Genomic DNA, 26,770 nt, shown 5'->3' on the forward strand with positions numbered 1-26,770 from the left:
TGGCAGACTACTTGTCAGATTCCACTGGCGGCTTTTTAAATATTCTCAGAAGGACAGAATGCACCTGTGGAAGGAGAGCAATGCAAATTCTCAATATTGCGCACAATCAACCAGGTCCCTCAACTATTATCATTATTAATTTGTTTGTTTTTAAACTCTCTACAAATATTGTATCCAGTTGCAAGATCCTTTGAATGATACTACAGCAAGCACAAGCACAATGAGTGTGGAATTGTGGGCTTCGATGAAGGAGTCATCATATCCAAAGCGCACTGATGCCCATTATGGTGACATGGGTGATGGAAACGTATTGCATGCTGGCAAGCGGAGACTTACAATGTAGTTATCATGTGAATGAGAGTAAAGCTGCTAAAGCAAAACAACAGTTACCCCGGGATCATATCCCAGCTGCTGCGGATTTGCTTCATCGAGCACGAGCACTTCCTTGCACTTTCTCGCACTCTAAACTAGGTTCTAGTACTTTGAAGAAACTTTCGAAAAGAGAGTGTGTTGGCAGCTGTTGCGTTGTTTCCAAACACGTCTTTCACAACTCTCTATACGCTGCAAGACTGAGTAGTGACCATGCTGCTGCACAGTAGGATGGCAAGCAACTACTGCTGGAGGCCCTACCATGTACTGGGCGAAGTTGTTCGATCCCAGTGACAGCGTTGATGCATTCAGACACTGATCAAAAGATGTCAGCGCGTGGGCATGACGTTACACGTATTCCGGGCATCCGCTCCGCTCCCAATCAATTCTTTGTGACAGCATCACACAGTACTCTTGGCTACGTAACCTACGTAACATCACTACTCTGCGTTGCCACCGCATCACTGGCTGCTTCCCGTCCAGATGGTAAAAAGTACGCTGAGCCCATGCTGAGACCAACGACTGAACCGATGGCGCTCAGCCACGAACACACGTAGTGCTCACTAGCAGAAAAACACAATCACCGCCCATACACAAACGCACAATGCACTGTGAGTACACGTTGTGCAAACAGAAAGAGATTCTGCTCACAAGCACTGGGAAAGCACCCCCCCCCCCCCCCCCCCACCTTGAAGACCAACAGTAAAACCTGTGCTTGCCGGACTCTGTACCAAGCGGAATCCTGTTTTGGACGCACACATTTTCATGCAACAGAGTCCCGTGGATCGAACGTGCATCCCTGGATCAAGCAGAATCCTGTCATTTCAGGACAGTTTCCGCCGCACGAAGGGCGTCGACGCGTCTGGCTTGGGCAGGTTTTACTGTACCTACTTGCCAACATCACCAGCTGAATGGCTTCTCCTCAACAGGACTTCTACATAGTTGCATACGCAATTGCAAAAGTGACCCCTGCCAGAAACAAGCACGTGTCAACTACTAGTAGTGGTTACCTGGATGGTTCGCACTGCAAGGACTGCATCAGTGACGCTGTCTTACACGGGTGCAGTTGAAAGAAGGGCCTGCCAAGATACGGATGCTCCTGGGCAAGCAACAGAAACAGCAGCTAGCCCTATTAGACTGTTTTCTCCAGGTGTCCTATCATTAATTTACGCACCATGTGCATACTCGGTCATTCCCACACACCAATCAGCGAATGACCTTAGTGCAAACTAGCACTCAACATCACCACATCTAGATGCAGATTGACACATGCTCAGAGACTAAGCAACTGCCACTACGCATGTTATGCACAAGCAGTACCTGTTGAGTCAAAAAAGTCCACCGTTCATCTTTCAGACGTGCTTGAAAGTGATCAGGAACAGCAGCCCAGATTTCGTCCAAAGACAGGAGCTTTCCCTCTGGAGGTGCGCACAAAACGAAATGATGAATCAATTTTCGTCTTGATAGCTCTGCAAGAAAACCCAGAGCAATTACCCATTACCAGACCGCTTTTCTCAAAATTTCGGATAGGCAAGGGAACTGGATAGCTATTATAACATGCTACATTGCAATCCCTGCTGTTCATTTTAATCTGATCCAACCAACTTCCCACTAGCAGACAAGGGAACAGGATGAAAGAGAAGCAAACAAGCAAGGTCTGGCTGTACTTTCTTAGCAGTGTTCAGCATACTTACCATATTATGTGTACATGTACATGCCTATCTTTCTACCAGTGTATTGCTGACAGAAAACTGAGATGGAGCAGGACAAGATATACTAGTAGTAGTACTTTGAAGAGCGCAAACGCATATCTCCGGCGAAGTACTATAAACTGTCTATTTGTTCGCTATTTCGGGGGGAACAGCGTAATGCTAAAAAGCATGAAAGCGAACTTCAACAGTGGGTGTGTGTGTGTGTGTGTGTGTGGCCACAGTGCTCCGCTAACATTTGCCACCGTAACTTGTTGGTTCAGAAAAATACCGAAAATTTACAAATATTGGGGGCATTTTTTACAGTACACGGGACGAACAGTTAACATAGGGACCAAGACAACACAAATACAAGAGACACATTGGCAACAGCCCTAACCGAACAGCGTCTGCTACTGGAGCTGACTGTGTGCATGCACAACCATGACTCACGTGTGTGTAAGAAGACTTACCCAGAGTGTAGGCATTGAAATAAAGGACAGGAACCTGATAACTAGTGCTATACACGACGTGGTAGATATAGCGAACAGTTTTCACAGCCGTCGCCAAATCTGGACTGGCCGAGCAAAGCGTGGACGCATCCTCCTCCTCATCATCATCGTCCGACAAACCACCATCTATCTAAAAAGGAAGAGATGTGTTCAGAAAAATCGCATGCAAGGGCTAACTTCCTTTTTGAGTAAATTCTCCGCACCGCATTTCATTAGAAGGGAAAGACTTTCACGCTGGACTTCCGGTTTGCTGTGTATTTTCAATATCAGAATACAATATGCTGGCACTGTAGCAGAGCGGAATATATACATGCATCGTAAACTCCTGTCAATACACAGGGCCCAGTAGAATATCAGGCTAAACAGTCTCTACTCCAAAGCTGCACACAATGATGTGAACATTAGGAGACCGACTCATGTCCCACATACTGTATGCGTGTGCGACTTCTGCCCTGCATGTATCATGCACACAGTCTGGTATCATTGCTACTGCCGTGGACATGGAAGTCCGGTCGCACGTCTAGCGGCCGTAGGGCGCTGGCCATGCAGCCGTGGATAAGCGGTACTCGTACACACATGCAATTATGCGCTGCAGCGCGCTGGTCGCTTCGCATCAACTACACTGCACGCAGAGTTCTGTACGCGCTGAGGGCGCCGGCCCTGGTCAATCGACTGGATGTCCATGTCCGCTGCAGTAAAAGCAAAGCAGTGTGTGTGTGGGGGGGGGGGGGGCACTGTACCGTGTCATTCAACTCCAGCACAGGGTCATGTCGGCGGCTACTGCTTCCTGTGACCGTCATGTTCTGAATAATCTCTTTCATTGCATATACTTCCGAGCGAGCCTAAAAAACAGAACAAACAAGTCAACAACAGCAACCATGGTAGAAAATCCCATAGATAGACCTGCAAACCAACAAGTAGATACAGTCATACTGAAATGTCCTGTGTACTAGTAAAGGCCGGGCTTATCCTCGTCCAGTCGAACTGGAGTCAACCAATGCCATAGAATATGAGTACCTACCTATTAAAGCAAAGAACTGAAGACTTGAGACTATAACTACAAGGATCGGTTGGTTTCGGCATCAGCGTGTATGCTGCTGCTGCATAGCCAGTTCATTGGGGCGTGCGTCTAGAAATCCCTCCAATCGCTCTATACCGCCACCCCAGCTATGCCCTTGTTTCTCCATGTATGTCAACACAGAATCAGGCTTGTACTCAGAACAAGCTTCTGTATGACACAGGTGTGTATACGAGACAGTGCAGTAGACACAGCTTCACGTGATACTACAGAGCCTGGAATAAAAGAATGATTTGTATAGAAGCATAAAAAAGTGGAGTAGTGTACAGTCAGACCTCGCATAACCGCACACATGATCCGTTTTCCAGAAAAAATCCGGATAGGCGAGGGAACCGGATAATCGAACATACTGTATATGTGCATGGCATATGCTGTAAATCGGTAACCAACGATTTTCTACCGGATGGCGAGGGATCCGGATAAACGAGGACCGGATAAACGAGGACCGGATAAGCGAGGTCTGACTGTATTGACACATGAGCATGTTTGTGTGCATACCGGTAATCAGTTATTGTTATGCACATAATTGTGGCTAGAATAGAAGCATGATCCAGGTTGTCAAGTGCAGTACAGCGTGCAACAGCGCAAAAGCACAGACTTGCCCGACTGGATTGTGTACAGTTTCATCCCCAGGCATACCTGCACTGGCAGGTCTTGTGTACAGCGGTGCACGCGTCAGTTCAATACCGTATCGCATCCGTATACGCTGAAATCGTTTCAGGGGTAGCCAGGGGGCGAACGGCATTTTACGGTGCATGTATCCACATTTAAAAAATTGACGCATATATCTATTTTAACACTCATAGAGAGCGGAGTCCTCCGGTTCGATAGAGTGCTCAATGCAGGAGCAGAACAGTAACACACGAGTCACAGAGTACCACGCGATCTCAGTTGTCTGAAGATTGCCATCTGCCATGAAACTATTAGTTACAACAAACTAGACGCGTGGTACTTTGTGACTCGTGTATTTTTTTTAACTCTTTAAAAAAATAACTCTACCACATCCCTGTTCTGCAGTGCCCATACCCTCCTTTAACAAACGAGCAGTTTGCCCCCCTGAAAAGCATTCTACGTGGGGTGCATGTACCAAAGAATAATTTCAGAATTAAAACCGGCACTGCGCAGAACACTGCTGAATAGGGCTATAGAATGTACATGCATCAGCAGCCACCTAAACTGAAAACCCCAAATTCTCCCTTTACTTTTTCTTACTTTTTTATAGACATTGTCACTGTGTGCATCCCGCCTGAACAGAGCACACAATACTAAACCTACCGATATTTTCTTCTGCCAGCCATCGCCGTATTCATCGGACTTTGACACCAGAAACTTCAGTGACAATAGAAATTGCTGGTAACTTTGCTCCATTCGGCTATGCAAAATGATCGGCTTACTTCTGGTACTTTTAATACGCAAACTACAATGTCTATTAGTAGTACATGTATCTCGTATTATTTCCTGACAAACAATGCTCGGCTATTTCTGAAGATTCGACAACCCCGGATCAGCTAGCCATGCATCAAGTCAGGTCAACTAACTAACTACATCATGACAGTATTTTTCCAGACGATTTTGAAATCGTAGCACCTCCATAATCATTACAATACTCATTAGGCTACAACACCACCATTCAAACATCATACTGCCTGTCAGTGTCATCATGGTCATGTCAGGGAGTCGCTGCATATGTACCGTACGCTGGGGGACGCCATTTTTTATCCCCATGGAGATTTCCCTCTTTGATGTCATGACTGTCACGTCACTAAAACGCCACGTACTTGTACTCTGGCACCGTACACAAAATAAGACGCTTCAAAAATCTCCAAAATCAAAAAGATTGTTCAGGACAATGGCGAACAGGCAGCAGCCTGAGCTGTTCTCAGCAAATCTATTTACCACATCGGGTTCAGGAGGAGCAGAGCCGTTTGGCTTCGGAGATTCTAGCGGTGCTCTTCCTTCAGCACCCATTCTCTTTGCAGGCGCACCTTCAGGAGCTTCTGCTGTTGATCCTTTTGCTTCCCTTACATCTGCTACACCAAACTCTTCAAACTCGAACAGTAACACAGCCCAGGAGATCAGCAATGCATTCCAAGCTCCGGGCACTGCAGCCTCTGTTGATGGCAGAGGTTCAGTAGATGTAGGAGCTTCGCCTGCAGCCGTGCAGCGAGAGGCTGCGCCTGCAGAACTTGTTCCAACGACTCTGCCACAGCAGCAGCTTGCTTATGGCAATGCACCTCAATTGGACAATTCTGCAGGTAGTACAGGAGGTGCGCCGGTTCCATCGCACTATCATACAGCTGCTGCTGTCCCAGACACTGGTGCTGCTCATACCAGGATCGGACCTATTGCGCCAGTTTCTAGCATTTCCAGCACAGCGCATCTACAGCAGCTGGCAGGACCTGCAATGTTTACTGTTGGCGGCTCACAGCACTCTTCAGCTGCACAAACAGCACTTGCAGGACCAGCAGCTACGATGCCCGCCACACAGCTTAGTTCGCAAGCAGTCAACCTCGCCGGCCCGATGGCAGGATTCGCAGTGGCGCCGACCAATCTAGTAGGCCCCGTATCCACCACAGGCATGCCAACATCAAATGTTTACAGTAGCACACAACAGCAGCAGCACAATCAGAGCTCAGTCATGGAGCCACTTGATATCAGCTCACCGACTACTGCTGCTAGTCTGGCGGGATTCGGTGATGGGGGTTTCCCCATGCAACAGCAGCAGCTTGGCCAACCACTAACTAGCACCACCGCCTCTCACCAACAGCAACAACTTGGCATGGATGCGGCGAGTTTGGTCGGACCGCCGCAGGTCTCAGCGCAAGTCCAGCCCGCATCTACTGGCGTGCCGGGCATTGGAGCCTATCCGTCTTTTCAACAGCCATCACAGATGCGAGAGTTGCCCATTGAGCAAGAGTGGCGCGAGCAGCAGCGTATGGTGGAGAGCTACATTCCGCCAATGGAGCACCACTGGTTTTACTATCGCCAGGACAAATGGACTCCGTTTTCACTCGCTGACTCGACTAGTCTGGAACAGGCTCATTCCAACTCGTTGCTGGCTAACTCAGTAGATTTCTCATCTTTCGTGCCCACTGAAGGTGGTCGTTATGATGTGGAGCTGGAATCTCGACAGCGCCACTCAGTTTACTGGGATGAAGAATCATGCGAAGTGCGTCGGTGTTCCTGGTTTTTCAAGCCGGACCCTGCATCAGACTTTGTACCGTACAAAGAGGATGAATCGGAAATGCTGGAGGTAAGTTTCCTCATGCCGATAGCTTCTATTTGTAGTGCGAAACAAATGCACATATTAGAGAGAGAGAGAGAGAGAGAGAGAGAGTGTGTGCGTGTGTGTTTGTTTGTTTGTGTGTGTGTGTGCTAGGCGTGTACAAGTCTTGGCCTGTCTCATTCGGATCTAGTCTGCTATTGCATGATAAGAGAAATCAACGGGGCGTGCAGCATTGCCTTTGCACTTGCAAATGTGTGCGCTTCTCTTGCGGCTTGTGTACATGATGAGCAGCGTATGGCATGTGTCAATTGCGTACTTACAATCATTTTAAGCTGACCCATACACTCAATGTTGTCGTTGTGCATGTGTTTTAATGCACGGTGACACTGAAAACATGAAGCTGTGCACTGGTGCTATCCTTCGGGTGTAGTTGTGTCGGCTACTGTCCATTCTAAGAGGTTTATAAAATTCAATTCAGCCTTTCCCTTGCCTGAACAGTGAACACATACGTTGTATGTGTCGAGTGTACATGTGGTACAGTTGTGGCAGTACACATGGATGCTTGTCATTGTGAGTGGTGGCGTGCAACACCAGCAGCTGATGCTTTTCCGCAAAAGGAACGCTCATTGTGTGCTTGAATTATGCTGAGCATCAGTGCGATGGTTCAACTGCATTTTAGCCTCATTGGCTTTAGGAGAACTTCTTCGTGAGAGTGCTTACTGAGGTGGTGCTCACATTATTTTTGTTTCTGTTACAGAAACACTACCAGAAGCTGTGCATTGCCAATGTATGGCCAGCTCGTTTTGACTTCAAGGGCTCTACCATTCACCTGCACAATGCCACGGCAATCGTTCACCTGCCGCCACTGCCTGCCGTACCCGGGCCAGTGCGGCGAGGTCTGGATCCAGCTGAGTCCCTTGATGAAGGTGCGTTATGGCCGGGTCACGGGTGTTTGTAACAGGCAAACGCGCGGGTACACACTCCTGCACACCCTATATGTTGTGTATGGTCCCCCGCAGTGTCCATATTTGAGAGGCTCCGTATGTTTGTAATACATGTACGAAAGAAAGGCAGCCACTGGACAGACTATTTCGCCGACTGGAAGAGGAATGACCATTGAAAGTCATATTTTAATATCTGGCTGTTTTTTTCTCTCTTGTCTTCTATAGGAGAGCCCAGTGAAGTTGACCACCTTGTGTTTGTGGTACACGGCGTTGGTCCTGTCGCTGATCTCGCGTTCAGGAGCATCTTCAGAGCTGGTGAGCAAGTGTGCATGACTAGACCGGCTTGTGATAGCTTTGTCATTGGTGTTGCTGTGACTACCCACTGTCTTGTTAGTTGAAGCTACATGATACATTGCGGGGATTTTTGAAGCATGTCAACGTGTGAATGAGTGAACCTGCCAATTCTGCTCCGTACTTTGCATGCAGTTTTGCTGATAGCTCATTGGTGCATTGTTGGCTGCCATTACCTACTGCTGTAGTGGGTTGATGTTATCAACACTGTGCAGGTTTCCCAGCTGTGCTGATTTTTACCTCGAGTGCACCTGCGTTAATCAGTAGATTGTTTGATCAGCTGGTACACATTGATTTGAGTTTGAATTCTCTTACTGCTGTTGTTATCCTAATGCGCTTGTTCTTGTGTTTGGTGTTATGTATGTCATGCCATGGTGGTCGCTGCTCCTGCTGTTCCTGCTGCCCAGTTGATGACTGGCGGCAGATCTCGCAAGAAATGATGCAGCAGCACTTCCCGCACCGGCGGAACCACCGCGTCGAGTTCCTGCCTGTGGCCTGGCATGAGTCTCTGCATGGCGACACGACCGGCGTGAACCGGTACGTAGTACAATCATGTACCGGCAGTACTAGTAGTGGTGCCTGTTGTAGCAGCAGCAGCAATAATAACACAGCTAGGCAAGATCTTGGTTTGGCTGAGAATGGGAGTTTTGAATATGGCAAGTGTTTGCGTTTCATTTGCTGTTCGATCACGAGTACGAGTGTGTGTAGCAGGTAGGTGACTTGTTCAGCGGTGACATGTATACGTGCAATACACTTGTATGTTGTGCAAGATGGAGGTGGATCTGGTGGGTCCGTGTACTTGCTCACGCAATGTATGAATTGTCAGCATAGGTTAGTACATGTAATAGTGACACATGATGCAGTCACACCGTTTTGATTGCCAGGGTCCGGTGTTTGCTGTGTACATGTATCACAGTTCTGCTGTAAAGTGCACTGCAGGTCAAGCAGTCAGTTCCTTCATTCTGCTTGTTTTGTATTGCATGTACCTGTATGTAGCCATGTATGTTCATTTTGGTTGATGGTGTGTGCTGTCTGTGCAATGGCCACCGTCTGTCTGCAGTAAGCTTCATGATATCACGCTACGCAGCTGTGGTCGACTGCGGGACTTCATCAACGACTTTCTACTAGACATCCTTTTCTACATGAGCCCTGCATACTGCCAGGTCAGTGCCTTCTTCGAAGTATATCCACATACATAACTACTTGTACATTGTATATTATTCCCGTAGCTATGCAGAAGACGTTACTTCAGTAACGTCTGGCGCTAGCCAGGGTCCACACAGCTTTAATTTGGTATTTGTTTGTTTGTGTGTTTGTTTGTTTGTTTGTGTCACGCCTGGCGCTATCCCGTATCTGTCCCGTACCGTACCAATATTCGTCGTATTATGCATACGACTCCCTGATGTAGAGTGGGATTTGGAAAGAAATAGGGAGACGAGGAGGAAATTAAATTAGAATAGACGCCGATTAGGTGATAGGATGCGTCAGCATAAACATACTTTGGAAGAGAGATCCCGTCGTCTCCAAAATAAGCGTGAACGAGCGATTCAGTGCCGGTCACAGGAAACGTCGGAAGAGAGATCCCGTCGACTCCAGAACGCCCGTGATCGGTAGAGTCCGGCGGTACCAGGCAACGTCAGGACAGACAACCCGTTGAGTCCAGAACGCCCGTGATCGGCAGAGTCTAAGCCGGTCCCAGGAAACGTCAGGACAGACATCCCGTCGAGTCCAGAACGCCGTGATCGGCAGAGTCAGCGCCGGTCCCAGTAAACGTCAGGACAGACATCCCGTCGACGCGCAGAAAAACTAAATCTGCAGCCTCTTTTGCCGTCGAACAGGATACGTATTTATATAGGAGACTGTAAAGTTATGTAATGTCCAAATTTCGACGTGAGCAGCAGGTCACTTGCGTTGATTTTTTCGACGTGCGAGCCAAATAACGCGAGCTGAACTTTCGCGTCACAGACATCCCGTGGACGCGCAGAAAAACTAAATCTGCAGCCTCTTTTGCCGTCGGACAGGATACGTATTTTAGGAGACTGTAAAGTTATGTAATGTGCTCCACAGGCAACCATGCATTCGGCGTCGTCATTGGCTCAACAGGTCAATGTAGATGTATTACTACAAAAAGGCCAGAAAATCCGATTCCTGTATTAAAATCAACTAATGTTCGCTGGCGATTTAATTTCGCTGATTTCGCCGCTTGGTACCAACCGGACAAAGTAAATCGCAGGCCAACGTTTGTCATATAGGCAAATGATGCATGATTGAGCAATGGATGCATGTGAGAGCAAAAATACCGATCGATTTCACAAATTTGACGTGAAACTGCGCGTCACGTCGGAAATAACGTGCATCTTAACCTCTCTAATCGAGAGGTTTCTATTTCTCATCGGCCAAAATTTGTTGATTTACAATATAAGGAGATAAAAATTAAAGAAGGAGCAAAACAAAAGTAGATGATTATTAGAGAAACAACAATCCGCAATAAATTCTGCAAATACTTTTGCCTAACTCATAATATTCAAACCGATTGAAACGTTTTTGCAATACAGTGATATGGCCAATGAACGGAAAAAGACAATTCCATCAGTTCTTATAACATGTACGATGAGCTAGGCAAAAAAGCATAAAAGCATAGCGTAGGGCCCTGAGCTTCCAAGCTCTCTCGTATACTTTAATCATCATGATTGTATTGTTTTCATAAGGTCGAGGGAGTTGTAGCGGGATCGTATTGTTGTGAGTAGATCTTGAAAGTACCTTGGTGAGGGCGTGTGATGCCACTCAGTACCTTACACATCCAATGTGTGACCTTTCAAAGTACAACTATTCGTTGTTGGTATGTACATGTATATTGTTTACTTATGCTTGTGCTGGCTGTATTTGCTGGCTGTGCGTGTGCATGGGCATGTTTGTGTATGTGTGTCTGTGTGTATGTGCGTGCGTGTCGTTGGCTGTTGCGACATTCAGACCATCAACAGTACAGTGGCGGGAGAAATGGAGCGCATGCATAACCTCTTCCTGTCGCGCAACCCTTCCTTCCAGGGTGACGTTTCCGTGATGGGGCACAGTCTTGGTGAGTGCGGCTTGCTTGTGGTAGTTTGAGAATAGAAGTGGTGCAATGCTTTCTTGCACGCTGATCTCATGCAGCAGTCTGGTGTGATGTTCTGAATTTATTCCCATGCTCTCTCTCTCTCTCTCTGAACTTTTCGTCTCTTTCTTTTGTTGGCCTGACGTGGCTGCATGGTCCTGATGGATGCTTCTACATGTATGTACTGTGCTGTTTTTGTGCAGGCTCTTGTATATTGTTCGACTTGCTAGCTCATCAGGTAAGGGTAGCAGCTGACTGCTTTGACAATGCCCACTCTGCACTGCCGTACATGTGCACTGTCTGTGGTACTACAGTGCAGCCGGTGCTGGCCAGAGAAGTCCGACCACTCGCTCAAGAACTACAGTCCATTCACAAAAAGATGGGCCCTGGCTCTGGCGAGCTCCCGTATTTGGCGATATTTGAAGATTTTATCGTACACAGTGCAGTGCTGCGAAATTTGAAAAAGGGTCCAAAAGGGTACCTGAACTGGGGTTCGAACCGTACAATGCACTGTTGCAGGCAGGGTCAAACGGCCTGGATTTTGATGGTTTTTCCCAATTCAGTGCTCTTCGAGCAAAACCTGGCCGAAATCCTATTCTTGCCACGGCTTGCTTTTTGGAGAAATAGACTTCAGAAACATAATTGGAAGAGGATTCCATAGGGGATTGCAGAAAATAATTCTAAAAAAACCCAAAGTTTGACCCATCTATGGCCAAAAGCTAGTAGTCCATCTTTTTCTGAATGGACTGTACACCACAAATTGCACGACTTACTGTGCAAACTGAGCTGCTTTGCAAGAGTGTCAGGACCTGCAGGGCTCGGGGCACTTTTAAGAAAAGCGCTGTGCACGCGTTGCCAGATTTCTGGCCAGCACTGCATCGTCTGTGCTTCGCTTAAACATCTTTTTTACTGCATGTATTGTGATTTCTTGAGCAAGCATGTGCTTGAATGTGATGTGAATGGGGTTTTTTTCCTTCAGAAAATCATACTCTCACCGGTATCCTTTGCGATCAACCCATTGTGCACTGGAAATCGGTCTTCATAGACAATTGGTGCTCAGATGCAGTTGTATATTACTTGTACCCCAGGTGACTTGTCCGTACAGACAGGTGGTCTCTTGTGGCAGATTTTACTGCCTTGTGTTTCCTGAGTGACTGTGTCACTTCAGTGTGATGTAGATGATTCATATTTTCTTCTTCTTCTTCTTCTTCTTCTGGATTTACCTCAAATAAAACGTGTTTTCTGGTCTTGTTGTACTGTTTTTTTTTGTGTTCTGTGCATTGCCAGGGTGTTCCTGCAACTCCACAGGCGTAAGTATATCTACATGTGCATGTGCCGTACTGAGTAAGAAGTTAGCAATGCATGATGCGCATATTCTAAAGACTTGCTTTCGATTTTTATATGTGTAAATGCAAAAGGCTTGTCATTGTGATGGTTATTTGAATAGAATTCGAAAGTCAAGATTGCAAAGCTTTTTTCAACTTCCTGTTGTGTTTGACCTGTACGCAATCTAGACCAAACTCTCATGAAGCACCAGAAGAGCAGAACTTGGAGTCAGTTGATGATGAGCTCACCGAGGAGAAGTTGTCCATCAAGCCGCCAGAGCCCATCACGGTGGAATCCGCACTCACCATGTTCGAGCTTGATTCTTTCATTGAGAAGTTTGAGGAAGAGAAGATTGACCTTGAGAGCTTCGTAAGCGTTTGAACAACTTTGAATATGCGGCTTACTCCCATTTTTGTTATACACATGGAGATATTTATGATGTGTTGTGTTGCAGTAAAAAAGATGTTTAAGCGAAGCACAGACGGTGTTGGGAAATGTGTATACACTTTGTACATGTTTGAACGCATACCAAATGGAACACTCTATCTATGGCAACACCAGCACGGTCCTTGCACATTCAACACATTAGGTGCCAAAGAACATTGGTCTTGCCGACCAAGTGGTTGCTTATACTAGATGATCTCTTCTCCAGGTTTCGCCTGTACAAACGCTGATGCTGGTGATGACTCTGGCCTTGTGCTGTTGTGTTTGCATGCTGTCTCGTTCCCTTGTGCAGCAATTGATGGGAAGCGACGATTTCAAAGAGTTAGGAATACCCATGGGACCGCGTAAGAAGCTCATCGGCTATCTGCGAGAGCACAACGATGCACAGGAGGTAACCACTGGTACCAGCAAGAGTACATAACCCCCCAGAGTGTGCAACGACGATCCAGCTCTGCATAGGGTCTTGGTCGAGCGGAATCGGATCTTCTGATGTCACGCGTACACTCCGCACCAGCGCAAGGCCGGTCTCGAGGCAGGGCGCCGTTGTTTTTGATCCGAGTGTACCCGCGACTCCCCGGGTTCCCCTCAGATGTGTACGGTACGATGACGCAAAGATCCGATTCCGCTCGACCAAGACCCTATGCAGAGCTGGATCAGGCGTTGCACACTCTGGGGGGTTATGTACTCTTGGTACTATGTACTTCTCTTCTGGAATATGGCTTACAGGAAATATTTACATCACCGTGATGGACTGCGAAGTAGAATTTGTTTTTATGTACTGGAATCTGTGCAAGCACTTTCCGTGGCACTGGGTTGGAGATTGCAATGCTACAGGGAATTTGACTGTATGAATTGTGTGTGGGCAACCGTTGTATGCAGTATGGCAAGCTACAGTCATTCAATGCGCTGCTGGGCACCGTGTCGTTGTGTATACTATACTGCTCAGGCATACAAACGCCGGGTTGCCGACGCAGAGGCCCGTAAGAAAGTCGCACTGGCAGCTCGCGAAGAAAGGGAACTTCGGCGGAAGCAAGCGGAAAAGGAGAAGGAAACGAGTGCTGCGCGTGAAGCCGCAGAAGGTAAGAGAACTTGCTGGTCAGCATTGCACACATCATACTCTGTACTGTACTGTGATCAGGGTCATTAAATGATCATGGATTTACCAATGTCAATCGATAGCATAGTGTAACACAATCACTGCCCAAAAGGAGTGTGTGGGTGAAGTGCCATACAGTAACATTATGTACTGTGGCTACTACAGTACTACTCAATGAAATCCAGTCGTGCCACTCAATACGCGCCGGGTGGGCTTATCCGCGGGATTCTACGTAGTGGCCAGAATATGTTCCAAATACTCTAAAAGCAGTGCAGACCAATCAAGCGCCCCTGTTCTAAACAATCCTGTTCCGGATCCGACCAATCAAACGCGCCCTTTGTTGTTTTGTTAATTGCTGTGTGCGGCCCATGCATTTCTGCTGTCCAGGCATTCATCGCATTGCTTTCCAGCATGGATGTGCCGGCATCGGTCAGCCACTGGTACGCTACCCACAGCTTTCTTTCAAGGTGAAGAGTCTCTACTGCCTGGGCTCTCCCATTGGCATGTTTGTCACCGTGCGGTAAGTAAACTGCTGCTCCGTCACCGTACAGTATGTCATGTGCTGCTCTAGAAAACACGATCACAAAAGCCAAGCGAGCGCTCTGCACCAGCGCAGCACACAGTGTTCACAGGTCTGGGGCTGCGCGGCGTCTTCTTGCCTCGTGCAATTGGATGTCTTTGAGCAGCACTGTAGTTACACTGCAGTTACATTGCACTGCCTGTGCTCGGCTAGGGTTTCTTCGCTCAGCCAGTCGCACTGCTGATATGCTACACATGCTGTGTGCGCACTGTGCACGCTATCACACAGTTGCTGAACACCAAGTGTTGGCAGTGTTAGCAGTGTTCTTGTGGCATGCGCAACTGAGCTTTTGTGTTGACTATGCTGTTTTGCACACGGGTTTTTCTTCTCTTTTTCATCTATCGGACGAATAATCAAATACAGCATGTAAAATGGCATCTCTGGTGTACTAGAGTCCACTTCGATCACCGAACAACTGTAGTCAAATCTGACAGACCTGGTTCTGCTGCTTAACTTTCTTCTGGTATGCTATCTTATTCTTCAATTGTGATGGTGATCTTTGGACAGCACTATTTAAAAGATCTTTCACTCCAAGAAGTACTTTTAAAAAACACATGTCTTCGATTTCAATGCGGTGAAGGGATTAGAGTATTGTGCATTGCAGTGCAGAGTGGAGGAGGCTGTGACCCTTTACCTCTTGCTTATTTGAAGTTATTTCTGCTCTGTTCTCTTCTTTTCTTTTTTAAATTGTGATGATGTTCTGCTCTCCAGAGGAGGTAGACTGGGCCCAGACTTCTCCTTGCCTACTTGTAGCCGTGTGGTCAACATCTTTCATCCGGTAACTATGCTGGCACTGTTTGCTTTGAGCTTGCTGTTGCCTTTGAAAATTTTCTGACCTTCTGTAAACCCGGAAACCTTTGCGCTCGTTTTTTTTAGTTCACGGTTTGCCAGCTGTTGTGTCCTACCCCAGGGGGTTCTACTCGGACTCATCCAGCTCGATCACACACACACACTCGAGGCCATTACAGATTTCAGTACATCTCAAACTCCATATCCGAAAAAGACCCAGCTCACGTGCGAGCATGCGCACTACATACATATGGTCCATGTCCAGGACATGACAATTTCCCCCTCACTAGTTGAGGCGAAGCATCTAGAACTATGCAATAGTTAACATATCAACATGCAATCTCAAAACTCACAACTGCCGAGACATAATATTTCATGATACACTATACACCATATATACACCATAAATATATAATTATATACAATATCCAGCAGAGTCCAAAATATGTCATCTAAACTCCACAGACTAGAATAGGTCTATCTGAACTGTGTGTTCTGAACGTCAATCCTTGAAACGAACTGGCCGAACAGTAGCGCGGCTTGACCGTCGTTCAGCTTGCGGTGACGACGTCTTGCTGTAGCTGGCACGTGAAGTGCTAACCGACGCAGACTCACTAGTACCGGTTGTTGCTGAGACCGGCGCGCCTAGCTCTGGCGTCGTTGTTGCTGAGTGACGGCTGTGACGGAACCTGAGCTGTTAAACTTGCTCCACTCTGCTCAGACACCCCTGCATCGAACTGAGGGATTTGCCGAGGACGGAGCTGGTTGCGATGGCGTTTCCACATTGCATCACCGACTTGTATCTGATACGTCATCGGACTGAGAACAACCGTGACCACGGCTGGGGCCCACTTATCTCCTCCTTTGCCGAAATTCAAAGCCAGGACAGCTTGGCCGCACTGAAATTCCGGCATGTGCTCCATATTGTTCTCGTAAACCTCCACGCCCTTACGCCCTTCCATTTTCAAACGATCATATTTGATGCGAGGTTGTCGCCCCATCAACATCTCGGCCAGTGTTTTTCCATTCGCCTGTGGGGTAGTACGATGCGAGAGCAAAAACCTCTGCAACTTTGAGTGAAGTTGCCCTGGTTCCTCATCCATGACTTTCATTTTGCTCTTGAAAAACCCCACGTACCGTTCTGCCATTCCATTGGTGGCCGGATGGCCAGGAGCGGTACACGTGTGATGAATTCCATTCTTCCGCAAGAACGTTTGAAATTCGTCGCTTGTGAACTGTGACCCATTATCCGTGACGATATGGTTTGGCAGGCCGAAAATAGCAAACACGCGTTGCAAAGCCATTATTGTTGACGCTGACGTAGCATGGGACGACGGAATAACGTCAATGTACTTGGAGTAAGCATCCACCAATACCAGGAACATTTTGCCGAGAAACGGTCCTGCAAAGTCGACATGCCGTCTCTGCCACGGTCCTGCCGGCCATGTCCAAGTTGCAAACTCTTTCGGGGGATTCTTGGCATTGAGTTGACATAGGGCACACTGCTGGACCGTCGACTTGATATCTTCGTCGATTTTAGGCCACCAAACGTATCTCCGAGCCAACCGTTTCATTCTCACTACCCCAGAGTGTTCTGAGTGTAGGTCGTTGAGTAGGATTAATCTCAGGGAGACAGGCATGACCACCCTTCCATTCCATAAAAGGATGTTGTCCTCCACTGACAGTTCCCACCGTTTAGCGAAGTAAGGAAAGAGCTCTGGCTCTGACACTTCCTCCCAACCATTAATCTTGAAATGGAGTACCTTCTTCAGGACGACATCCCATCTTCGTCGCTAGTTGTTGTGTCCTACCCCAGGGGGTTCTACTCGGACTCATCCAGCTCGATCACACACACACACACACTCGAGGCCATTACAGATTTCAGTACATCTCAAACTCCATATCCGAAAAAGACCCAGCTCACGTGCGAGCATGTGCACTACATACATATGGTCCATGTCCAGGACATGACACCAGCACAGACACATTTGCACCTGGAGATGTTCGCGATTGGAGTCCATTTCCTCAGTTTCTTTACCATGGTCTACTTTTCGCGCCGGCTTTACTTTTGCGATTTCACGCCCATCGTGAAAACCGCGAAGGATTCTGGATAAAAAAAGGTTTCCGGGTTTGCAGTACGGCTTATTGTTGCTACATACATTCATAGTTCTTTCGAAAATAGAACCACCTACACACCAAGACAACAATTAGGGGCCACCCAGCATTATCGATAATTTTCACGAAACGAAAAAAAGTTTAGATATGACCCTCCCCCACCCACCCACCCCCCTGAACGAAAAATACATCAACTTGACAGCTAGATTGGATTGATTTTTCAGCTATCAATATTTTTCATAGCGAAACTCACCTCGACCCACCCACCCATAAACGAAACTTTTTCGTTTTGTGTAAAAGATTGATAATATTATGGACGGCCCCTTACTCGATAAATTGACGGACCGGCTTCATCTTGTTTCAAGAATCATCAGAGTGAGGGAAATGAGTAACGAAAAATGCATTTTATAGCAAGGCCAACTCGCTTGACCAAAGGTATCTACCGTACTGGCAATATATGTTGCCGCGTAACGCGTAACGCAGGGGGTGCGGCGTAACGCGCGACCAGGCTAGTGCGACAAATTTTCGTTGCGTTCGTAATGCGCGTCCGGCGGGGTGCGGCGATCTTTTCATTGCAAAAAAGGCTGAAAACTGTGAAAGCACGTGTACCGCGTGGTGAAAAGTTCAAAACTGGACGCAGCAGGAAGTCCTGCAATAGCAAAAAAAGGACTGCGGCAATATAGAAACCTGTGTAACGGCTCCTGTGCGACTTTGCATGTAACGCCCTGCGTGCGGTAAACATGTGCCAATGTAACGCTTCATGGCCTCACTGCGACCATATATATTGCCAGTACGGTATATCACAAGTGTACCCACTAAAGCCACTGGGAGCCCAAAGAGGCATGGGGGTAGGGATAATTGAAATGTGTTTTAGAAATGTGTCATTGCGTCCAGGTGAGTGTGGCATGCGAAATGTATTATGATTCGTGTCTGGAAATGTCCGTGTGAAGATGTTTTATGAATGGTCAAATTGCAGTTGTGAATATTTGTAAGTTTTTATAGCAAGATTTGTGGTGAGAAAGTAAAGTGTTTCTAAATTCCAATAGAGCACATTCGGTGTGTGGGAATGCCAACGGGAGGGTCCTTCACGGATTGCAGGTGGAAGCCAGGAATGTAAATAGACTTAGTTTTAGATACTTTAGATCCAAACATGTTATGTGCAAAACAATCTTGCCACCTGATTTCTTTTCAAGTTTACAAATATCAAATTTAAGCTTTTCTGACCTCAGAAGGACAGAAGAGACATGGAATTTTGGTCCGTAGCTTAATACTTACTTTTTCTTTTCTTTTTACTAGGGTGTTTCCCATAGACCTGTAGTCTTCTTACGGGAGCCCCAAGATTAAGCATGATCGAATAAATGTGCGATGATCTGTACAAGAGCGAACAGTGGAAGGCAGCATGTTCCGCCGATCAGAACCTATGTAGCCAAGACGAGAAAAACCAGCTTTAGTGCGGGCAGAAGGCAAGGCCAGAGAAAAAGATATTTGGGACCTAGTGACGGCAGTAGTGTGTGCACTGGAGGAGCGGGTATGGAAATTTCTTTTAGGACAGAGCTGCATGTGCCGCTATGGACAGAGCGAAATACAAGAATAAAAAGCTTCAAATTGACTTGGACGGAAATGTGGGAGAGATTGTACAGGCTAAGAATATGTGAGGCCCTGGTAAAGTTATCGAAACCGAAAACTATTCTTAGGCACCTATTAAATAGCCGGACATACTTATCGACATAGTAAGAACTAAGAGAGTGGACGTAAGCGCTGCTTGTATACTCCAATGACGACTGAATGACACTAAGATAAAAGCTACGCCGTGCGTGGAATGGCAAGAGATGCATTGACATGCGGTAGGCACCATGCGGTAGGCACCGAGTTTCCTGTTGACAGACCCAATCAAGCTGTCAATGTGTGGCCCAAAAGTCAGGTGCTCATCAATAAAAATGCCAAGATAGCGTTCGGGCTGCGCTCTAAGAACATTGACGCCGTCAATGACGACACTGGCGGAACCAGGCACTGCTGTTGTCTTTCTGTGAAGGAGGAGGAACTTCGTCTTTGCTGGGTTCTGCGTCATGCGCTTCCCTTTCAGGTAGGCAGACAACTTGAGTAGATCTCTGTTCAACGTTCCTATGACTTCCTCACCAGAGTCACCAACTGCGTACATATTCACATCATCCGCAAACTGCAGAACTGTGGAAGTGTTGACACATGAGGGAAGACCACGGACATGGAGGCTGAATAGGACAGGTCCCAAAACAGACCCCTGCGGAGCACCCTGCGTACATGGCATGCGTGGCAAGCTCTCTGGTGCAATGAGCTGCTTCGTTCGATCACTCCTGAGTGTCGACAGGGTTGAATATTTGAGTGAAGACAAATTATGAACACCTGAATTAATTCCGTATTTGAAATGAGCAGAAAAACGAAAGTGCCAAATATATTTCAAACGAAGATCTAAGAAAGTTATTTCTGATTTCTTCGGGCAGTTGGTTTGATTGTCGGGGTTCTTGAGAGCCTGTTTGCTGCCTTAGCGTTTCAAGTTTTTTGGTTTGGCTTTTGTTGGTTGGTTTTTCTGAGGCTTGGGCTTGCTGGTTTTCAATGCATTGGCAACAGCACGTTTGGCTAGCAGTCCTATATCTTCGGTTGTGGGCGGAAGTGTTGATACGTCAGTTACAACAGGCATAGGCACACTAGTGGTAGAGCTCTTCTTGATTCTATTGTTGATGGCAGATTGAAGTTGTTTTGCAATGGCGTTAGCACTTTTCACAGCTAGGATGTGGCAAACTCTTGCTTCAACTAGTGGTACCAAGTGGCAAGCTACGCCGTCGGACTTACGGACTTCGACCAGGTTTTCAAGATCGTTAGCTGCATCATTCTCTAACTTGATTGCCTTGTCCAATATTGATTGAGCACTCTCCCGTTGTTTCTCAAGGTAATTGGTATCTTTTGCTTGGTATCATCTATTATCTTCCTGCTCAGCACATACGGTTTATGAATTTCGTCACTAACCTTTCCAGGTCGCTTGCGGGCAGAGGATTACAGGCTCGAGAATGCAGAGTCGGATCGCTTCGAGGTGATGATGTTGGAGATGTAGGGAGAGTCTGGGATGAAGCAGCAGTTAACGAGTCAGCTGGTGTGGTTGGCGGATCGACTGGAGCGATGGTGCCATCTTCAGCGTCGCTCTCCTTTCTTCTTTTGGAAGAAGGCGGGCACTGGAATATGCTATGGGCAGCGACTACAGATGGAGCTGTCTCAACTACATTTGCAGTACTCATGGTGGAGGTGTAGGAAGTCTAGGGTGATTAGGCGAGACCAAAAAAAAGTAAAGATTCCCGGGCCCTCCCGCACCAAAATCGAGCCGAAGGCAATTTTTTTTTTTTTTTTTGAACAGTCGTATTCTGTTCAGTACTGATCGTGCGAGTAGATCTGTGACATGGTGTCACACAAACCTGGGCTTGTACGACTCCCTGGTGTACGACTCAGGGCTGTCGTTGGCCGAAATACAAAAGAAATTGTACGGGTACCGGTAAACCACGGACCATATACCTGTTGTCTGTAAAAAATAAAAAATAAATACCGGAAAATACTGTAAAAAAAAGTTCAGCATGCCATTCATACACACATAGGAAAAAAAATAAAAAATCTAAATTCGCCCGCCCGCACCAATTTCAGATGGGTCCTGCCCGGGAATCTCGATTTTATTTTGGTCTCGCCTTACAATACTTCTTTGGAAAGTAGAACCACCTACCCACCAAGACAACAGTTACTCGATAAATTGACTGACCGGTTTCATCTTGTCTCAAGAATCATCAGAGTGAGGGAAATGAGTAACGAAAAATACATTTTATAGCAAGGCCAACTCACTTGTAGTTTCTGCTATATCCCACGTTCCTGCGAACAGCACCAGCTAGCAGCTATCAATGTGAACAACTTGGACTGTCTCTGGTGCACATTTACGCTCGTGTAGATGAGGTAAAAAAATCATGAAGTTTGCGGCAAGGGTTGGCTGAGGTTCAGTCATAATATTCAGTGCAGTGTGTTGATTCTGTACCATCTCCAACCCTGAGGAGTCCTGTTGCATGTGTGTGTGTGTGTGCTTGTGCTTGTGCGTGTGCTTGTGCTGTGTTTCTTTTTATCTTTGGTCACAGTTTGATCCGGTAGCGTATCGAATCGAGCCGCTGGTCAACCTCGCAGCAAACAGTGTCCCGCCATCGCTAGTGCCGCACCACAAGGGCCGAAAGCGCCTGCATCTAGGTAAGGTGTTTTACTGTCACGCGTACAGTGCTGCTCAATGAAATCTGATCGCGTGAGTCAAGTACGCCATGCCGGGGGGGCCCCGTGCAGCTCTAGACCTGCAAACACTGGGATGTACACTGGCGTAGGGGCGCGCAGCTAGCTCACCCAATCGGATTTCATTGAGCAGCACTCTACTGGATACTCCCAACCTGCACCACTCTCTATCAGTTTTCCGGCACCACTCTCTATCAGTTTTCCAGCACCACTCTCTATCAGTTTTCCAGCACCACTCTCTATCAGTTTTCCAGCACCACTCTCTATCAGTTTTCTCAAAACCTCTCTACCTTTCGCCGGCTTCTAACAGCTTTGCATTTTTGTTCTTAATTGCTGAATTTTTTTCCCTGCCTGCAGAACTTCGCGAGAACCTTGGTCGTGTAGGTGCTAACCTGAAGAAGAATTTCCTGGAGTCGATGCGCTACACGTGGCAAGCGGTGCAGCAGTTTGCAGCCAGTCACAACGTGTCAGCATGGCAGGAGCAGGTGGCCAAAGAGCAACTGGAGCAGCAAGAGAAAGTACAGGCTGAGCTGGAGGCTGTCAGCAGTGACCAAGACCAAGAGACGGATGAACCTCCAGTGGAGCCACCGCCTTGTAAGTAGCCAATGCACTTGCACTGCACCTGCGTTTGATAGAACAATCCGTCTCTAGCTAGTGCTAAAAAGGTCTACTTTTAAACTTTCCATGCAACATATCACGAATTTTAACCCTTTGTCCTTGTACTACAGTGGTGGCTAGTCTGCTCGTATACAGCCATGTTATTGTGTGTAATAGAAGCCATGAATAATAAACACCCTACAATGAAAACTTCCCGCAACTTGTACTGTTGTAGCGAAAAATGTACTAATTCCAATGGTGATGGTCCCAGGTTGATCGGAGCAGCCGTTCCCGAGTTATACCTGCTTGACGTTTGCACTAAATTTGGTGACATTGTGATGACGTCATTAACTTGCCCGGAGTAGGCCGGATTTAGGATGTCAGAGGGATAGACTTTGTATGGGAGTAGATGGGGAAAAAACAATTTCTTTCTTGTTTCTCTGCAACAAAGAATTTCATACTAGATTTTTTCCAGTCGAGATACCGGTAAGGTGCCATGTGTCCCATGCCAAAGTTTGAAAAAGATCCGACTTCTTTGGGACAATGGAGAGCCAAAATACTGAAATTTCCCTACGATGAATGGCTAAAAGAAGATAATCACGAACTAGCTAATGTGTCACAGAGGTCAGAAAATGTATGGGTTTAGGTGTATAGCACCCACCACTTTGGCGCTATCGTGGTAGAAAATGCGGGATAGGCTAAAAAGTGACCAAAACACACACAAAGAAGGTCTATCCAATTCCAGCATACCTGCCTACAAATGTTCACGTCAGAAGCCGTCCGCTCATAGGTGACCTCTTTTTCGTCTCCTTGATGATTACTTATGCTCTTCTTCAATCTTCTTCACTTCTTCCTTGACTTCTTTGTCGCTTCCCAGTTCCCACAAGTTCCTAACTCTTCTAGGTTTTATCACAACGGTGTTACTTATTGAGGTGCCGAGCAGGAACACGATGCTATCTGGTTTCAATGTTCAGTTGGAGTCTACATTTCTGCTCTGAGAGCTTGTTCAATCATGAGCATTGCAGGCAAAACCAAGTCTCAAGCCCAGCCTTCCCTGGTGGCCCACTCTCCAAGGGTGTAGCAATAAACGTGCCGATGAATGATGCATATCCAGGGTGCAGCCATGTCGACTCCGTCATGCATGACGGCGATGCCATGTCGTTCAGTGCAGCACTGCCACATCGATACATTTTGCCTCAGGTCCTGCGTAGCGTTTCACATGTCTGCTTCTGAAGTAATCTCTTGCATCGACGGGAGTGGTGTCACTGTGTAGTCTTGTGAGTATCCCTCTTTTCGTGTTTGTGAAATTCGATTTCACCCGAATCTTCACCGATCGCAGTGTGTCCTTACTGAAACTAGAATTGATACAATCGTATACTACTTCTTTTTTGGAGTATACTACAGTACAACTAAACTAAACCTAAAACCATCCTCTGCTACTGTAGGTCTTCGTACAAATAGGCGGTAGAATATTGAAAACTGTGCAAAGCTTCACTAGCGGTGATGAATTCAGTTCATACTAAATACAGGCCTGCTGACTTCCCATATGCAACGGACCACAGGAAACCCCCTATAATTACATGTATGTCTCGTAACTGGCAAGGAATTTTTTTGCCTGCGCTTTGCAGGTATTGTAAAACGATAAAATAATGAGACACTGGGCTAGATTGCCAAAACAAGAGCACCAAAAGTGGCATTTTGCTGCGGCCGCCAGCACAGCGGGAATTTCAGCCAAAGCTCGGTTGGACTTTGGCTGAGCGGCGTGGTGTCCACGGGAGCTAGTCTTTGCTGAGCGGACAAGAGAGAAAGAGACCCTCGACCTGATCCAGGCCAGTACGGTAGAATAGGGCCCCTTTCTCTTATCCGAGAGCATAAAGGCCACTCTGTTGTAGAGCGCGGAAGCCGCTGTCCCGCATCCTCCTGATGCACTCAAGACTACCGGCATAAATGACGCGTGCTCGGTTCAGTCCCGGACTTCAGTCCCGGACAGTCCCGCATTTCTTCTCGGCTTTGTGTTAACGGTATGTTACCGGAAGTGGCGGTTGGAACACGGATGTCGAGGAACGTCTTCTCAAAACGCCCACCTCATATGCCGGGTGCTGCCATGTCCAGGCGAGCGCCATCGGCTGAGATCGCTGTGCGAAGATGCAGGGTCTCACCGGTGTGAGGTTGCAGGGAAGTTTCAGTGCTCACATCATGGGCCACGTCTTTCAGGAGGGATGCAGTCAGATCACGGAGGTCATTGCGACGCATGGAGGGGTAGCCACCAATGGGACAGGACAGAGCGTGTTCTGCTGTGAGTGAAGCGCTGCAAGCGCAGGTCAAGGGGAGTCCAGATGGGATCCAGCCATAGCGCAAGTGAAGTGCGTCACGGACAGCTTGCTTGTGGAGCACGAAACCGTAGCGGCGGAGAGGGCGGCAGAGAAGCCAACCAAACGAGTCAGCAGTGGTATTTCTGACAAGCACAGAAAATGTGAACGGAATCCACAAATATTTACCGTGAAAAGAGCGATTTCCACTTTCCCCCAAAAATGCAAGTTTACATTCGGTCTTTGCAAGCTCATAGCAGCCACTTGGATAATGCAATCTTACCGAGTCAGATGATTCCTGGGCACTATTATGAGTATACGAACAATTTGACACCACAATGGGCTATATCTTTTAAAAGCCGTCAATTTTTTTAAATCGTTAGATCAATGACCTTTATACTTCACTAACACGATGCTCTTGTAGTCCTCTTCTCCATTCGAAGTAGTATCCGAGTGAGCAATAGCTTTTATGGTGAGCATCGTGTATTGTATGTGTGGTGTGTGCTTGTGTGTGCGTGTGCTTGTGTTCTACAGCACTGGACCTGGGCAAGCTGAACAACGGAGAACGTATTGACTTTGTTCTTCAGGAGCACCCATTGGAAAGCTTCAATGAGTACCTGTTTGCCATGCAGAGTCATCTTTGCTATTGGTGAGACAATGATATGAGTAAAGTAGAGATCGTTTGCTAGTGTACGGTGGTACACGTGTATTCGAAACACGATATTGACCTGCTTATTCTAACTTCTTTTTGTGCAATTCTTGGTGGTGCATGAGAACATCTGTCTTGTCACTTGTTACCCTGTCAAATGCTTGTGGGCTTCATCATGGTGAAACCTCCTGCTTGCAGTTTATTTGGAGCGAACCGCCATTGCTGTTCTGATGTGCAAGCATGTCGACATGGAGTAACGTAATAAACGATGCATTTATTGTGTGCTCATATCGCATGTATTTGGATGTTTTGTTGTTTTATTACAGGACTTCTGAAGACAGCTCACTGCACATCCTGCGCCACCTCTACGGCAACGACAATCCTGCGCCCTTCCTGCCATCGCAGCCGCCTGCGCCCGAAGAGACTCACCTCACTCTTTCGTGATGACCAGCTGACACGTAAGCCAGTGTGCAGATGATGCCCATTACCATTACCATTGCCATTACCATTTGGTCTGAGTCTATAGGGCAATTCCTGTATCATTAGGCCCTGCTTTCCTGTGCCTGCTTTGTTATTTTATTCTGCTGTCAGTGTTGACTGTTGTCTCTTCCTCTCCTGCTGCCCTTGCCGATCCGGAGGATTCTGGGACTGTTGCCGATTGACATTTCGCTTTTGTAAGATTAAATTTTGATTTTGACGTACTCAGTATTCTTTAGCTGCGAATGGATTTAATTGGGTCTCACTTTTGCCGAATTCAGGACTCTCTGGCTGGACAAGACATTGTCTGCAGAGTGTTTTCATTGCTGCTACCGCTGCTACTGCTGTCTTCCTGTAGATATCTCCACCATGCCATGTTTTTAAGTTTAAACTATTTTCAGAGCAATGCATTCGATTTATATTCCTCTTCTTATCTTGTCAGTTATTGAACATAGTATGAGTGCCTGTGATTCTCTGCATTCGTACAATACAGTTGGTTTCCACGGCCCAGTCCTAGTGCTATCACTTCTAGTACTAATACCTCCTGTCTGTGGTCCACACAGCCCGTGTAGGAGGTTGTTACCTCTTGCATCTGTAGGACAACAGTGTGAGTCATTGCTCATGTCTTCAGTTAGGATTGAACATGGGCCGCTGGTATTCTGCAACCGTTGGGTACAGGTAAGCCTATGAAAATGAATTGTCATGAGCCATGTCCAGGAAATTTCCACTGCCGACTTGCACTCCCAAAGAAGCCATGACTTGTGCATGTACTTAATAGCTGCTCAAGCTCGATACCAGAAATACAATTCTCACTGCCACCAGGTTCGCCCTGTTTTCTCTGTTCTACA

General features: G+C 47.0%; 2 protein-coding genes across 2 annotated transcripts; one reads left to right on the forward strand and one right to left on the reverse strand.

Annotated features, from left to right (window-relative positions):
* Window positions 1-186: 186 nt before the first annotated feature.
* Window positions 187-5,268, reverse strand: LOC135831059 (ubiquitin-like-conjugating enzyme ATG10). The gene is made up of 6 exons (XM_065343311.1): window positions 4,923-5,268; window positions 3,310-3,411; window positions 2,531-2,699; window positions 1,690-1,787; window positions 1,380-1,468; window positions 187-932 (listed from the first exon to the last, which is right to left on the reverse strand). The coding sequence occupies exons 1-6, from the start codon at window positions 5,013-5,015 to the stop codon at window positions 797-799; spliced, it is 687 nt and encodes a 228-aa protein (XP_065199383.1). The 5' UTR covers window positions 5,016-5,268; the 3' UTR covers window positions 187-796.
* Window positions 5,269-5,469: 201 nt separating this feature from the next.
* LOC135831061 (phospholipase DDHD2-like) lies at window positions 5,470-26,432 on the forward strand. The gene is made up of 17 exons (XM_065343312.1): window positions 5,470-6,900; window positions 7,631-7,799; window positions 8,043-8,132; window positions 8,576-8,705; window positions 9,229-9,331; window positions 11,139-11,244; window positions 11,463-11,497; window positions 12,547-12,569; window positions 12,774-12,954; window positions 13,322-13,420; window positions 13,976-14,108; window positions 14,513-14,645; window positions 15,417-15,483; window positions 21,749-21,854; window positions 22,248-22,484; window positions 25,331-25,445; window positions 25,772-26,432. Exons 1-17 carry the CDS (start codon window positions 5,497-5,499, stop codon window positions 25,887-25,889), a joined length of 3,249 nt encoding a protein of 1,082 aa, XP_065199384.1. The 5' UTR covers window positions 5,470-5,496; the 3' UTR covers window positions 25,890-26,432.
* The last annotated feature ends 338 nt before the right edge of the window (window positions 26,433-26,770 follow it).

The sequence above is a fragment of the Sycon ciliatum genome, chromosome 1, assembly GCF_964019385.1.
Source record: "Sycon ciliatum chromosome 1, ocSycCili1.1, whole genome shotgun sequence".
NCBI lineage: Eukaryota > Metazoa > Porifera > Calcarea > Leucosolenida > Sycettidae > Sycon > Sycon ciliatum.